At 35.5% G+C, this 16184-nt stretch overlaps 1 protein-coding gene across 4 annotated transcripts in view; it reads left to right on the top strand.

Annotated features, from left to right (window-relative positions):
* The window catches only part of LOC131430220 (adenylate cyclase type 6), a 387241-nt gene that overhangs the window by 360310 nt on the left and 10747 nt on the right, over nucleotides 1–16184 (top strand). For all 4 annotated transcript variants that reach the window (XM_058594974.1, XM_058594977.1, XM_058594975.1 and 1 more), the window contains 8 exons: nucleotides 8445–9263; nucleotides 9325–9656; nucleotides 9721–9805; nucleotides 14650–14766; nucleotides 14837–14917; nucleotides 14990–15147; nucleotides 15533–15773; nucleotides 15831–16182. In XM_058594974.1, coding sequence (XP_058450957.1) covers nucleotides 8445–9263; nucleotides 9325–9656; nucleotides 9721–9805; nucleotides 14650–14766; nucleotides 14837–14917; nucleotides 14990–15147; nucleotides 15533–15773; nucleotides 15831–16182 — 2185 coding nt within the window. The remainder of the gene's footprint in view (nucleotides 1–8444; nucleotides 9264–9324; nucleotides 9657–9720; nucleotides 9806–14649; nucleotides 14767–14836; nucleotides 14918–14989; nucleotides 15148–15532; nucleotides 15774–15830; nucleotides 16183–16184) is intronic.

The raw sequence follows: 16184 nt of genomic DNA, 5'->3' as shown, positions 1-16184 counted from the left end.
TACCCTAGAAGGACCTCACGTACTAAGATTCCGCATCGATCCTTGCCACGATGAAATGAAACCTCTACTTTGGATTTAGCAAATCGGTACGCAATTGACCACGTATCTCGATCGCCAGCTCTTGGGAACGGCCACAGAATGTAACGAAACGGCCTGAACACGCGCGATATTTGGTTATCGCCGTGAGAACTTTGCAAACGTAAACCCACTAAACTCCGTTTGACTGCCTTGGCGGCGGGCCTTGAACGACACTCGAGCTCTAATCACTACACGCATACAACATTCCTTCCGAACGGCGTCACTCCGACGAACGATTTCAGCCCGTACAAAAACGCCCGTTGGACGAGCGCTGCTGTCCAACATGAACGTAATTAATTTAGGATTCGCGAAATAAATATATTTTTATCATTTACCTTTTTTACTTATAAGTTCTATGCACACTTGAACAGAATTCACTTGTTTTTCAATTACGGTATTATAAACCGGAAATTTAAAAAATCTAACAGAAAAAAAAAATTACTAAACTAAAACTTACACACTCTTTTTTTCAAATTTAATATTACCTCTAACTACAATTAGCTAAAACTCAAGCAAATATAATTTCAGAAAAACCACTATACACTTTTGGTGAACTTCTGTTCTCCAGCCGATACGTCTGCGAAATGGACGAGTGTGAATTTCTTTTCATCCAAGAAACCTCGGATCTTTTGTGACGATTTAGCGGGTTATTTGTAACATGGCAGCGCCCATGCTAAGGCGGCAAATTTATTTGGTATGGCGAAAATATTTGCCCTACTTTAGTCAACCCCTCGAATTTCATACTACCGACATCTGGAAGCGATTAGACTCACTAGCAACATAATTACATAAACTTTTTTCATGTAGATATTCCATTTTTATAGCAACGTGGTAATTTATAGCTGCTGTAGCTAGGACACATTCGTTGTAAAACATTTTATAATACGAATGAGTTAAACTAATCAATTTTCGATTACTAATTTTTCTAAATTCCATTTTTATAGCAATATGATAATTTATAGCTGCTGTAGCTATGACACATTTGTTATGAAACATTTCGTAATACGAATGAGTAAAATTAATCAATTTTCGATTACCGAATTTTGCTAAATTCCATTTTTACCGCAAAATTGTAAAATATGTTACATCCCCTAAAATGAATAGAGTCATCACATAAGGTTTACGTGAATTCACCAAACGTCAAACAATCTACGTGAATTTCCAGTGTGAAAAACTCGATTTTGAAAATGTCGAGCAGTGGCCCTCGAAGTGTAAGTAGTGTAAATATTTGCGAGAAAAGTTATTTAATCACAATTTTTTACTCCATCGACCGGACCATTCAAGTATGAAAGTTTCCATGTGTTCAACTGGACTGAGTGCCTGCGTGAGTCCGGAAGTTTACCCGCTCCTGCCGAATGCTTCAAACAGGCCGTCGGTATGAAGCTAGAGACACTGGAACCATGTAATGCGACTTCAACCTGCATCGGTAGTGTTGTGGGAGTTCTTGGATCTCGACTTCGGCTTCGGTTGGATGGCAGTGACAACTTAAACGATTTCTGGAAGCTTGTCGATTTGAAATACCACGACGTTATTAGTTGCTTTTTAAGCCATTGGAATTATATGACAATTTTCTGAAATAAATATTTTATATTTCATGACATTTTTCATTTCATAGATTTATACTAAAATCTGGAATCTCCCTTTTGACTTCAACCAATATATAAAATAGTAATTTTCTGGTATCTAAATTTGGTATGAACTGATAGATAAATGTGATATGAACAGTACATTACATTTTACCTATGAAACACGTAACTTTTACTGGATTATGCATTAAACAGCTTTTAAATGCCAGTCCATTAAAACCTACGTGAAAAGTAGGAAAATATTCACATAACTTTTCACGTAACTATAGTATGATTATTATTTTGAGTGTGTAATTCCATAGTCAATTCTACTGAATTTCACGACGTAAAATACACTGGTGGCGTGATAAGACAGTTTTGGTTGTGTTGGTAATTTTCTCACGAAACTAAGTATGTCGCGCCGGGATTCAAGCATGTAAACATAAACAAACGACCATTTCAGATCGGGATTTCACTTCTAAGTTACTCCAGTTGTCGCGCAGCCTGGCGAATCTTTGACACTAATTGAAAATCTGGACATTTTTTCTTCAAGGGCTTGCAAGGTAACGTCGATATAGATAATTGTACACACATCCGATTCTGTTCATTTCGTTGGAAGAAGTATTTGGCGGATCGCACTGTGGTATCTATTACAGTTATTATGGATAATGGAGTGATTGTGCTGTGGGTGGCATTTCAAATGCAGGTGATGAAAACGATTGAAACATTCCGGAACAAAACACCGCATTTCACTGTCAATATTTTCGCAAACAGAACCAACTCTAAATATTTTCATAAAAGCAACTCCCGGAACGTCATTTGTTTATGTTTTTTCTTCTTCACGTCTCTCTGTTATTCCAAAATAAAATGACAACCGCACTAACACATAGAAAAAACGTGATCACCAGGGTATTTTACATCGTGACTGAATTTGACATCAAAGCAGTCAGAAAGCTGTGTGATCGATGTGATAGCAAGTCTTCGCTCCCAAAAAATACGGCATGCTTTGTTTTACGTCATGTGTAATTTTCAATTTTTTGTTAAGAATATAGTTTTGACCAAAACTCCGGTTAACGATTTGACAGCAATTGTTTCCTACCACTTAGCAATTCCACACAGCAAATGACAATCCCAGATCACATGTTATTTCGATTCCAAAAAAAAATATCTTACTTATTTCGATTAATTGGCACAATGAACGAGTATCTCACTTCTGTCCACAGACAGCATCACACTGATTTAGCAAGTTTTTAGTTCTTCTGAAGACTTAAATTCGGGATCATTCGGTAAAGATTAATTTCGGAGCGAACATTAAGCAATTCATTTACTTGCTTCAGATAATATGGATTAAACATAGATAATTCATGGAAATCTGATTATTTGGAGAATAGGGTTTTCAAACCAAATACAAATTATAATACGGAGTACTCCGACAAATTTTCAAGGACACATTTTGCATCGTGCGGTACATTGTCATGATACACTGTCAGAGTGACAATGTACTTTAACGAATTTCCTATAAAACTAGCAACACTGAAGGGTAAGAACAAGTTCACTATAGTTACTGTTTATTATAGTGAAAAATTTGTAAACATAATACTTACATATTTTGATCCTTAGGAAAACTATGGAGCGAAATTTCGGACGGCCCTGTTCGTGTGTCACATCCCTCTACTAAGCAATTTCTCACCATTTCGAAAGCTTCTCGGTTTATTAGCCGGCGATATTCAGACTGATTGTTGCAGTTTAATACAGCAACGATAAACAAACAAGTTTGTTTTGCACCGTAGCAACTAGCATAAAGCGTTGCCAGAAACGATCTCCTTTCACATTTTCACACTATCGCAACGAAAGGGAGATATTTGCTAGGCTTACTTGTTCATGCTGTGAACCAAACATTGGCGATTCGTTTATATGGGACTTAGGGGTATTATTATTTGTATTTGTTTCAAACTTTAAGTTTTTCAAATATTAATGCAAAATCGTTGTACTGTATGGAGCTAGTGTGCTGAAATATGATCTAGCTCAGAACCTGAAATCTTCAAAGCTTTTTTTGAGGAAAGTTGTTCGGGATGTCAAGGTCTACATTATGAACAATATGTTAGGAATTCATTCGGCAAGCGCTCCTACAGCGCTGGAAAAAATTTCTGATAGAAGACATATTACGCTATATCTCTGAAACATGATGTTTTAGAACGTCGGTGATTGGAGGAAATAAAATTATTTCATTTGGTGGCGTTAAAATTCAATCAAATATTCAAACTTTATGTTTGTAACGCCATAGCTCTGGAATTACTGAACGGATTGCCACCAAAATTGGCACAGGTACTTCTTGCATTTCAGAGATGGTCCTTGGGATATTTTTATAGGGGAGGGAGCGTAGCAAGTATCATTAGAAGGGACGGGGTCGGGGGTTGGTGTGGTCATGGAAAAATTCATATATCTTGACGAGAATCGATACGTTTTGAAGACCATAGAAACATTTAGCATACCTTAGATATGACAAGGGGTGGATGTAGCAGGTGCCTTTAAAACGGGGGGTGTAATGTTAGTAACAGCATAACTCCGAAACTACCGAACGGATTGCCACCAAACTTGGCACAGATACTTCTTGCTCTTCAGAGATGGTCATAAAAGGGTGAGAGCGTAGCAAGTGTCGTTAACCGGGGGGATGGGGGAGTGGAGGAACGAGAAATCGATAGTTTTTTAATACCATAGAAACATTTTGCATATCTTAGATCATGAAAAAAATAATTTAATTGGATGAGTATCGATACTTTTTAAAGACCATCATAGATTTTGTAAAACTCAAACATGCAGTAAGTGTTTGCTAACAGGGGGAATTTGAGCCAAATGTTTTGAGTTTTACGAAATCGAAATTTTTCGACAGACACAGATATTTATTGAAACTAAGAGATGATCTTAAGGATATTTATACGCGTGAAAAGATAGAAAGTGTCTATTGAAAAAGCTCTCAGTTCAATTGTTTGTAAATATCGGAATAATTCCATAACATCTCAGTAAATTATCAACAAACTTGGCAGAGGTACTTTTTGCTATTTTTTCTTGTCGAGATCAGATATTCATTGCACAGGTGAACAAAAGGTTGGAGTTTCTAGCAAGTGCCTCTAAAAAGAGGTTTATTGTTCAATTTATCTTATTCAGAGGGCAGAGAACTGTTGCAAGTTCAAATATTTGAATTTGAATTGAATTAATCGGATTTTACGAAAAAATGGTACTTCTTGACCAGTACTGCAAATTTCTAGCAACTAAGTGAGGGTCACGAAAATATTCACAAGAGGCAGGGGAATAAATATTCGTAACCAAGGGAGGTAAAATTGATCTGAATTGACGAAAAATTCATAAAAATAATGTACATTTTTTCATGTAAATTGAGAAAACTGTCGAACCGAGCTGATGAAAATAAGTTTACGATAACATTTGAATTAACTAAATTGTTATTCTATAGAACGAAAGTATTATCTAACGTAGTTATGAACAGCCTTTCGCTATCAAATAATCATTATCACAATCACATTATGTTGACAAAAATCATTTCCTTGATCACGGTTATGGTTCCGGACAACTGCCACAGGAAATATTTTTGTAAAACGCAACATAGAATTAAAGGAATAATTGTTCCTTTAAAATTTATTTTTGCATTTTTGTATCGCTTAATGGAATTAGTCCAATTTTGATGCAGTTATTAAGTTGTTGCGTTGAAATAATCATTTTTGGAGTTTCCCTAAATTTTTGCCTCGCAAGTTTTTTTTTTCAAAAGTAACAGCAAAAAGTTAACATAATGTGATATCAATTGAAAAATTGATGAGCTGAGATCAAATTAAGATTTCAATGTGATGTTGCTATCATAATAAGATTTCGATTTGCTCTCGTTTTGATGTTTGACTTTGCTCGGGTTCTCTGTCGTATAATAATGGATCTATGTTTCGTCAACAGTAACCATCCGATACCAATTTGCATCAGCATAGACGAACACGCTTCCGAAAGGTGCTCGCATTCCTCTTTTTAATCCTGAGTATGCAAGTGCGGCATCCAGCGGCAGGACATCTTTTTAATCTTGATAAAACTATGATATGTGTTCTCAGTAGTAATCCTTATGGCACTTTCTAGTCATCCAGTACCATTTCCTTTAATTTTGACATTGATTTTTGTAATCGCAATGGAAGGCCTGCCGCTGCGGCCTTCTCTCGCAATCACTATTTCACAGTATAGTCTGCAGGAACACTAGTTCCGTAACATTTATTCAACTTCTGCCACTCTGCCTTCTTTCTTCTTATACTTTAAAACAAACTTAAATTTAGTCGTAAGGTCTTGTGGTCAGGTATGGTGTTCCAGAATTTTATCTGGCACCGACTTCCGGCTCCGGAATTACAGGGTTATTAGCATTCAAAAGTGAAAATAAGTGCACAAACTTTCCTTCACCTCATAACTTTGAACATTAATCATATCTTTAAACGTAGCTGAACAAAACTGTGGAACGTTTTAAAACATTTATTCTAGGTTTTGCCACACTTTCCAATTGAAAAAAAATAGTTAAAAAACCATCAACGATCGCTTTTTTCATTTAAAATAAACTCACTTTTTGATTTAGGAACCCCTTTCGTCTGAAGTTTTACAATTCATCATGTTTCTGAATATTTACTAATCGATTCGTCTCAAAACATGATCACTATTTCGCATAATTACACCACTATTCAATGTTGGACGACTTTATAGTTACTAATGTTCACTTTCCACTCGCTTATTCGACGATTAAAGGCTTCTGAAATTACCTGATAAGCAATAAAAGCAATGAAAAATATGAGATGAAAATTTGCACTTAATTCACTTGATTGCGATTCGTTTTCGTCTCATTTCGTATCGCAAGGTTGCCAAGTTTTCTCATAATGTTAAATAAAAAATTTTTTTTTTCTTCTTTGAATTATCATCAACAAGTATTTTTTGTTATCCGTGACATTAGTTTAATTATATCATTGATATATAGATATAAATAAAACTGTTTCGGATTCTAATATTACCAAATAGAGCGTGTTAAATACTAATAAAATAACCATCGTGGCAAATCTAGAATGTTTTAAAATGATTATTCAAGCTGTTGTCACACTTTCTCATTGGAAGAAACGGTTTTAAATTCTTCGGTGATCGTTTTTCTTTCATTTAAAACAATCTTTTTTTTCTATTTATGACCCATTTTCGTCTCAAGATTTACAGTTCGTCATGTTTCTGAATATTTACTAATCGATTCGTTTCAAAACATGATCACTATTTCGCACAATTACACTACCATTGAATGCTGGATGACTTCATAATTAGTAATGTTCACTTGCCACTTGTTCAATTAAGGATTAAAAACTTCAAAAACTACCCGACAAGCAATAAAAGTCTTAAAAAATATGAGATGAAAGTTTTTCACTTAGTTCACTTGATTGCGCTTTGTTTTCATTTCATTTGGTTTCGCAAAGCTGCCAAGTTATCTCATAATTTTACAAAAAATAAATTGTTTTTCTTATTTAAATTATTATCAAAAAGTATGTTTTTGGTATCCGTGACATTAGTTTAATTATATTATCGATATTAATATTTAAATAAAACTGTTTTCGCTTCGAATATTACCAGAAAGAGCGTGTTAAATACTAATGAAATAACCATTGTGGCAAATCTAGTAGCACTGGTTTCATTCCGCTATACGTCAACATAACGCTATGAAGTGTGTGTATGTGTTTCATCGGCTGTGCACAGAGATGCCAGATATTTTCATAGAACTTTTGTATTACTTTGCATAGAAAGTCTATATAAGTCTATATCTGTTCTATCTGTTTTCACTAATAAAATGGGGATAATCATAATCAATTATCTGCATAAAAGATTTCCACTTCAACATGTGATTTGTCCGTTGCAGAGTAATATTTTAAATTTGAAACGAAAGGTAATAAAAACGATTCAAAAAATTTTAAACGTCGAAATGATTCCAAACTGTTTTTTTTTAATATCGTGTGTTGTGTCATAGTTGGCACTAGGCCCTTTTGAAACTGAGAGTGAAATAGTGCAATATTTTGGTTTTAATTCCTGTCGCCATTGCTAATTTATGGGATGAATAAAGGACCAACGATAGGATGAACACAAAACCTTTGAGATGAAATTAGGAGCACAGTAGTGAAGTGTTTTAGATGATTTTTTAATCATTATTTTAATTTCCAAGGAATGTGAATCAATTCCCAATGTGGAGCAAGGCGAATTAAGCAGAAATATGAAAAAATCGTAGTGATTTTGATGGCTAAATCAGGTTTTTAAGGTAACGTCCTTGGAAATGAGATGAAATAGGGAGCCCTTACCCTATATTGAACAACAGAGCGAAAACAAATGTGTCCCAGTCACTACGAACTGTGCCTCATAATGGGAATGATTGTGCTCTAAGCGACCGCAGTGTGATTCTTGGTGGAACTGTCAATTCACCGAACAGCTTGCTTTGATTGTTTGAGTTGCATTGTATTTGTGTTTCCATTTACCATGAGGGTAACATGGCAACTTGCAACGAATGGTAATTGAATTTTATCGGTAGAACACCAGCTACTTTTATTTGTTAGATTTGCTTATCGGAAACCCGCCATATTTTCCGCAGTGCTACTTTGATTGAGACATTTTTTTCATTCAATGAAGAAAAAAATCGAATTATGAATTATTCCATTACTAGGTGCTACCTTGCTCCGTATGTCACATAACCAGTTATTTAGAAAACAAAACAAAAAACCTCAACTAATTGACTGTGACCTTCCCTGGCAGCTATACGCGGACCTCATCACGCTGGCTTGCACCAATGCGACGGGCATTCTGCTGCACTGGCCGAAGGAGAAATCGCAGCGAAACGCATTCATGGAGACCCGGCAGTGCGTTGAAGCTCGACTCCGCATTCAGCGCGAAAATCAGAAACAGGAACAACTGCTTCTGTCCGTTCTTCCGCGGCACGTTGCAATGGAAATGAAGAACGACATCGCCGGGCAACCCCGGGAGGAAGCTCAGTTCCACAAGATCTACATCCAACGGCACGAGAACGTGAGCATTCTGTTTGCTGACATTTGCGGATTCACCAGCCTCTCGGATCAGTGCACGGCCGAGGAGTTGGTTCGGTTGCTGAACGAGTTGTTCGCCCGATTTGATCGGTTGGCCCAGGAACATCACTGTTTGCGGATCAAGCTGCTGGGTGATTGCTACTATTGTGTGTCCGGACTGCCGGAAGCAAGACCGGATCATGCGATGTGTGCCGTCGAGATGGGACTGGACATGATCGATGCCATTGCGTTGGTCCGAGAGGTCATGGCGGTCAACGTGAACATGAGGGTAGGAATTCACACGGGGCGGGTTCACTGTGGAGTGCTGGGACTGCGGAAGTGGCAGTTCGATGTGTGGTCAAATGACGTAACGCTAGCGAATTATATGGAGAGTGGCGGAGTTCCGGGACGAGTTCACATCACCAAAGAAACGCTCAAATCGCTTGGTGATCATTACGAAGTGGAACAAGGAAACGGAGCCGATCGGAACAACTACCTGAAAGATCATCAAATCCAAACTTATCTGATAGTTCCTAAGGAATCGTACCGAGCGGTAAGTAGGATCCATTGTGATTGATCGAACTCGTTAATTGAAATTTTATTCTGCTTCGTAGCATACCATGTCTAAACAATCTTCATCCGTGAATGGAAACGTTTCCAAGGAACTGCGAATGATGGGTCATTGGTCCAAGATGGGCTTCAACGATAAGCAAGAGCCTAAAAGCACTGAGGAAGAGGTCAACGAGTACTTGATCAAGGCGATCGATGCAAGATCGATCGACAGGCTTCGGCTGGATCACTGCAAGCGCTTCCATCTGACCTTCATCAAGGATGACATCGAACGGAAGTACTGTCGGGAACCGGACCCGATGTTGAACGTTTACTTCTACTGCAGTATTATTATCTTTTTCGGGATCATGTCGATCCAGGTGCTAATATTTCCAATGTAAGCGAAAGCCATCAAAATGTTCTATTTAGTAATCTAATGGTTTTTTTTTGTTCTATTGCAGGGATCAGCCCAGTTACTGGGTTTACGGTATTTTGACCGTAGCTTTGCTAGTGACTTGTGTTCCTGTTTTCTCTAGAGAAGATACAGTAAGTATTTGTATTACATGATTTCTTTAAATTTTCTTTATCCGAAAGTAAAAAGTAAAAAGTAAAAAGTCAATAAAGTCAATAAAGTCAATAAAGTCAATAAAGTCAATAAAGTCAATAAAGTCAATAAAGTCAATAAAGTCAATAAAGTCAATAAAGTCAATAAAGTCAATAAAGTCAATAAAGTCAATAAAGTCAATAAAGTCAATAAAGTCAATAAAGTCAATAAAGTCAATAAAGTCAATAAAGTCAATAAAGTCAATAAAGTCAATAAAGTCAATAAAGTCAATAAAGTCAATAAAGTCAATAAAGTCAATAAAGTCAATAAAGTCAATAAAGTCAATAAAGTCAATAAAGTCAATAAAGTCAATAAAGTCAAAAAAGTCAATAACGTCAATAAAGTCAATAAAGTCAATAAAGTCAACAAAGTCAACAAAGTCAATAAAGTCAACAAAGTCAACAAAGTCAATAAAGTCAATAAAGTCAATAAAGTCAATAAAGTCAATAAAGTCAATAAAGTCAATAAAGTCAATAAAGTCAATAAAGTCAAAAAAGTCAAAAAAGTCAATAAAGTTAAAAAAGTCAATAAAGTCAATAAAGTCAATAAAGTCAATAAAGTCAATAAAGTCAATAAAGTCAATAAAGTCAATAAAGTCAATAAAGTCAATAAAGTCAATAAAGTCAATAAAGTCAATAAAGTCAATAAAGTCAATAAAGTCAATAATGTCAATAATGTCAATAAAGTCAATAAAGTCAATATTTATTGATAAATCAATAAATCAATCAATAAAGTCAACAAAGTCAACAAAGTCAACAAAGTCAATAAAGTCAATAAAGTCAATAAAATCAATAAAGTCAATAAAGTCAACAAAGTCAACAAAGTCAACAAAGTCAATAAAGTCAATAAAGTCAATAAAGTCAATAAAGTCAATAAAGTCAATAAAGTCAACAAAGTCAACAAAGTCAACAAAGTCAACAAAGTCAACAAAGTCAATAAAGTCAATAAAGTCAAAAGGGGACGGGTATAGCGTGATGGGATAGTCGATGCCTTTCACGCAGCCCGCCTGGGTTCGATTCCCAACCCCGCACATAGGGTCAGAAAGATTTTCTGGTTCGAAGAGGCGAATGACCTAATATGTTAAAGCCTCTATAATTGAAGCAAAAAAAAAAAAAAGTCAATAAAGTCAATAAAGTCAATAAAGTCAATAAAGTCAATAAAGTCAATAAAGTCAATAAAGTCAATAAAGTCAATAAAGTCAATAAAGTCAATAAAGTCAATAAAGTCAATGAAGTCAATAAAGTCAATAATGTCAATAATGTCAATAAAGTCAATAAAGTCAATAAAGTCAAAAAAGCAAAACAAGGAAAAACAAATCAAAAAAATCAAAAGAAGTCACAGAGTCACATAAAGTCGAATAATTTAAAAAAAAAGTCAAAGAAGCAAAAAAAGTAAAAGATCTAAAAAAGTTTATACGTTTGAGTATAAAAATCAAAAATGTCAAAATTCAAAAGTTAAAAGTCAAAGCTAAAAATTAAAAGTCTAAAATTCTGAAGGTCCAAAAGTCTGAAAGTCCAAAAGTCCAAAAGTCCAAAAGTCCAAAAGTCCAAAAGTCCAAAAGTCCAAAAGTCCAAAAGTCCAAAAGTCCAAAAGTCCAAAAGTCCAAAAGTCCAAAAGTCTAAAAAGTCTAAAAAGTCTAAAAAGTCTAAAAAGTCTAAAAAGTCTAAAAAGTCTAAAAAGTCTAAAAAGTCTAAAAAGTCTAAAAAGTCTAAAAAGTCGAAAAAGTCGAAAAAGTCGAAAAAGTCGAAAAAGTCGAAAAAGTCGAAAAAGTCGAAAAAGTCGAAAAAGTCGAAAAAGTCGAAAAAGTCGAAAAAGTCGAAAAAGTCGAAAAAGTCGAAAAAGTCGAAAAAGTCGAAAAAGTCGAAAAAGTCGAAAAAGTCGAAAAAGTCGAAAAAGTCGAAAAAGTCGAAAAAGTCGAAAAAGTCGAAAAAGTCGAAAAAGTCGAAAAAGTCGAAAAAGTCGAAAAAGTCGAAAAAGTCGAAAAAGTCGAAAAAGTCGAAAAAGTCGAAAAAGTCGAAAAAGTCGAAAAAGTCGAAAAAGTCGAAAAAGTCGAAAAAGTCGAAAAAGTCGAAAAAGTCGAAAAAGTCGAAAAAGTCGAAAAAGTCGAAAAAGTCGAAAAAGTCGAAAAAGTCGAAAAAGTCGAAAAAGTCGAAAAAGTCGAAAAAGTCGAAAAAGTCGAAAAAGTCGAAAAAGTCGAAAAAGTCGAAAAAGTCGAAAAAGTCTAAAAAGTCTAAAAAGTCTAAAAAGTCTAAAAAGTCTAAAAAGTCTAAAAAGTCTAAAAAGTCTAAAAAGTCTAACAGTCCAAAACTCAAAAAAATCCAAGAGCTCGGGAAAATCGAATAAGTCAAAAAACTCAAAGAATCAAAAGCCATAAAGGGCAACGAATTGAAAAGGCAATAAATGAAAAAGTCCAAGAACTCGAAAAACTTTCGGAAAAGTCGAAAAAGCAGATGTCATAAAAGTCGAAAAATTCGAGAAACTCGAAAAATTAAAAAAAATCAAAAAGAGTCCAAAGAGATCAAAAATTTAAACAAGCTCAATAAGTTCAAGAAGATAAAGAAGTTCAAGAAGTGCAAGAAGTTCAAGAAGTTCAAGAAGTTCAAGAAGTTCAAGAAGTTCTAGAAGTTCGAGAAGTTCAAGAAGTTCAAGAAGTTTAAGAAGTTCAAGAAGTTCAAGAAGTTCAAGAAGTTCAAGAAGTTCAAGAAGTTCAAGAAGTTCAAGAAGTTTAAGAAGTTCAAGAAGTTCAAGAAGTTCAAGAAGTTCAAGAAGTTCAAGAAGTTCAAGAAGTTCAAGAAGTTCAAGAAGTTCAAGAAGTTCAAGAAGTTCAAGAAGTTCAAGAAGTTCAAGAAGTTCAAGAAGTTCAAGAAGTTCAAGAAGTTCAAGAAGTTCAAGAAGTTCAAGAAGTTCAAGAAGTTCAAGAAGTTCAAGAAGTTCAAGAAGTTCAAGAAGTTCAAGAAGTTCAAGAAGTTCAAGAAGTTCAAGAAGTTCAAGAAGTTCAAGAAGTTCAAGAAGTTCAAGAAGTTCAAGAAGTTCAAGAAGTTCAAGAAGTTCAAGAAGTTCAAGAAGTTCAAGAAGTTCAAGAAGTTCAAGAAGTTCAAGAAGTTCAAGAAGTTCAAGAAGTTCAAGAAGTTCAAGAAGTTCAAGAAGTTCAAGAAGTTCAAGAAGTTCAAGAAGTTCAAGAAGTTCAAGAAGTTCAAGAAGTTCAAGAAGTTCAAGAAGTTCAAGAAGTTCAAGAAGTTCAAGAAGTTCAAGAAGTTCAAGAAGTTTAAGAAGTTCAAGAAGTTCAAGAAGTTCAAGAAGTTCAAGAAGTTCAAGAAGTTTAAAAGTCCAAGAGTCCAAGAGTACAAAAATTCTAAAAAGTTCAGAAAGTCCCAAAAATCCTAAAAGTTCTAAAAGTCCTAAAAGTCCTAAAAGTCCTAAAAGTCCTAAAAGTCCTAAAAGTCCTAAAAGTCCTAAAAGTCCTAAAAGTCCTAAAAGTCCTAAAAGTCCTAAAAGTCCTAAAAGTCCTTAAAGTCCTAAAAGTCCCAAAAGTCCTAAAAGTCCTAAAAGTCCTAAAAGTCCTAAAAGTCCTAAAAGTCCTAAAAATAATAAAAGTCCTAAAAGTCCTAAAAATCCCAAAAGTCCCAAAAGTCCTAAAAGTCCTAAAAGTCCTAAAAGTCCTAAAAGTCCTAAAAGTCCTAAAAGTTCTAAAAGTTCTAAAAGTCCTAAAAGTCCTAAAAGTCCTAAAAGTCCTAAAAGTCCTAAAAGTCCCAAAAGTCCTAAAAGTCCTAAAAGTTCTAAAAGTTCTAAAAGTTCTAAAAGTTCTAAAAGTCCTAAAAGTCCCAAAAATTCTAAAAGTCCTAAAAGTTCTAAAAGTCCTAAAAGTCCTAAAAGTCCTAAAAGTCCTGAAAGACCTAAAAGTCCAAAAAGTCCAAAAAGTCCTAAAAGTCTTAGAAGTCCTAGAAGTCTTAGAAGTCCTGGAAGTAATAAAAGTTCTAAAAGTCCTAAAAGTCCTAAAAGTCCCAAAAGTCCTAAAAGTCCTAAAAGTTCTAAAAGTTCTAAAAGTTCTAAAAGTTCTAAAAGTCCTAAAAGTCCCAAAAATTCTAAAAGTCCTAAAAGTCCTAAAAGTCCTAAAAGTCCTAAAAGTCCTGAAAGACCTAAAAGTCCAAAAAGTCCAAAAAGTCTTAGAAGTCCTAGAAGTCTTAGAAGTCCTGGAAGTCCTAAAAGTTCTAAAAGTCCTAAAAGTCCTAAGAGTCCTAAAAGTCCTAAATGTCCCAAAAGTCTTAAAAATCCAAAAAGTCCAAAAAAATCCAAATCCAAAAGACAAAAAGTCCGGAACGTTTTAAAAAATCCAATAAGTCCAAAAAACTAAAAATCATAAAAGTTAAAAAGAATAAGTCGAAAAGTCAACAAGTCAAAAATTAGTCAATGAGTTACACATTGTACAAAAGTCATAAAAATCAAAAGTCAAGTAAAACGTTAACGGTAAAAACTCAAACTGTTCAAATGATTAGCTTGATTTGAACAATGGGACCCCAATTAGTTTGCCTAAACTCAGAATCAAATTTGTTTGTACAATCAAACATTATGTCATGCGAAAAAATTAGTCCAAGTATGAGTTTTGATTTGATGCATGCGATGTTACACGCGGCTTACTGCGATCCGAAAATTGAGGCTTCCATGAATCGATAATATTTATTGTATTCCCACAGGGTAGATGTTTTATGAGAAATGTAACATCACCGGATTGCTTTGTTTTTATTTTTATTATGTCAATAATTTGTGTTTCTTTCGTTTTTTTTTTTAGAAAATTTCCAATTTCTTCCGCGTGATATCGCAGAAAATCCACGGCCACCGGGAGATTGCCCAAGTGATATCGTTATGCGTTGTCATTACTGTGATATGTTTGTCTTACTATAAACTGGTGAGTGAGGTTATGTCTAGCAACAACAACTTCCCAATTGTAATAAGTATTTTTTTTTGTATCATTTCAGACATTTATATTTTATCTATCGCTTTCGGAAGAGTACTTTGTAATTCGGCCTAATAACTGTAAAGAGTCTAAGATATTCAATGTAAGTCCGTGGTTTGTAGAGGGATTTGACAGTGGAAATTAGATTCTGGTTTTTTTTGATAATTCGTTCCAGATTCTGCTACTTCTAACCTTGCTTGCCTTACTGACCTGTGCGGTCCATCAGTTCATTAAGATTCTGTTCAAGATCGTCCTGCTGGTGGTTATTCTAATTTGTTACGTAGCATCCATCGTCATCCTGGCGGTGATTTTCGATCGCCATTGCGAACCATGGTGAGTTCAGTTTATTGCAATTTTCCGAATTCCGAGCCATCGACGGTCGATTTATCAGCGACTTAGTTGGACTTGAGGAAACGAACGAAGAGAGACGGTTAATTGGCGTCGGGGTGCAAGAATAAATAACTCAACTGGAAAGTTAATTAGCATATTTTTCACGTTTTCCGTTGGTAGAAACGGTTCCCTGTTTTTTTTATTAGTACATTCGGTGAGGGACGGAAAGAGTAATTAAGACGGTTATTGAGACACATAATTTCCGTGTTTATTGTCTTTTTTTTCGAACTGGTCCTTCGCTCGGAATCAGCGGCCAAAGAAGATAGAAGTTCAATTTCACGCCTGTTCTTACATAATTTCTTTTCTCTATCTCTACGGCTCCGAAAAGGTTTCTTACCACTGAACGATTCCTGATCGATGTGGCCTTTCTGGTGGTGTTTGTGATTGGCCAAATTATGCACAGCCAGCAGACGGAGATAACGCGCCGGTTGGATTACATCTGGAAGCTGCAGGCCACCGAAGAGAAGGAGGACATGGAGCACCTGCAGGCGTACAATCGGAAGCTGCTGGCAAACATCCTGCCGGTACACGTGGCCGACCATTTTTTGCGGCGCGAAAAGAATATCGAGGTTGGTTCGATGATTTCAAGTTGAAGAATTAATTTTTAGATTTCACGTTTCGCTTAGGAAATTTACTACGAACAGTGCGACCGAGCGTGCGTCGTGTTCGCCTCGATTCCTAACTTTTCCGAATTCTACATCGAACTCGAGGGAAACAACGAGGGTGTCGAGTGTTTGCGGCTTCTGAACGAAATAATCGTCGATTTTGACGAACTGCTGGCCCAGGATCGGTTCCGCCAGGTGGAGAAAATTAAAACGACCGGATCGACTTACATGGCCGCTTCCGGTTTGACATTGACCGGAGCCGATACGGCCGAATCGGGTCACGTTACGGCGATGCTCGACTATGCCCTCGAGCTGTTCCAGAAGATTACCGACGTGAACGAGCATTCCTTTAATAATTTTAGGATGAGAATCGGT

The sequence above is a fragment of the Malaya genurostris genome, chromosome 2 (assembly GCF_030247185.1).
Source record: "Malaya genurostris strain Urasoe2022 chromosome 2, Malgen_1.1, whole genome shotgun sequence".
NCBI lineage: Eukaryota > Metazoa > Arthropoda > Insecta > Diptera > Culicidae > Malaya > Malaya genurostris.
The sequence above is the reverse complement of the archived record's forward strand: the minus strand, read 5'-3'. Positions and strand labels throughout refer to the sequence as shown.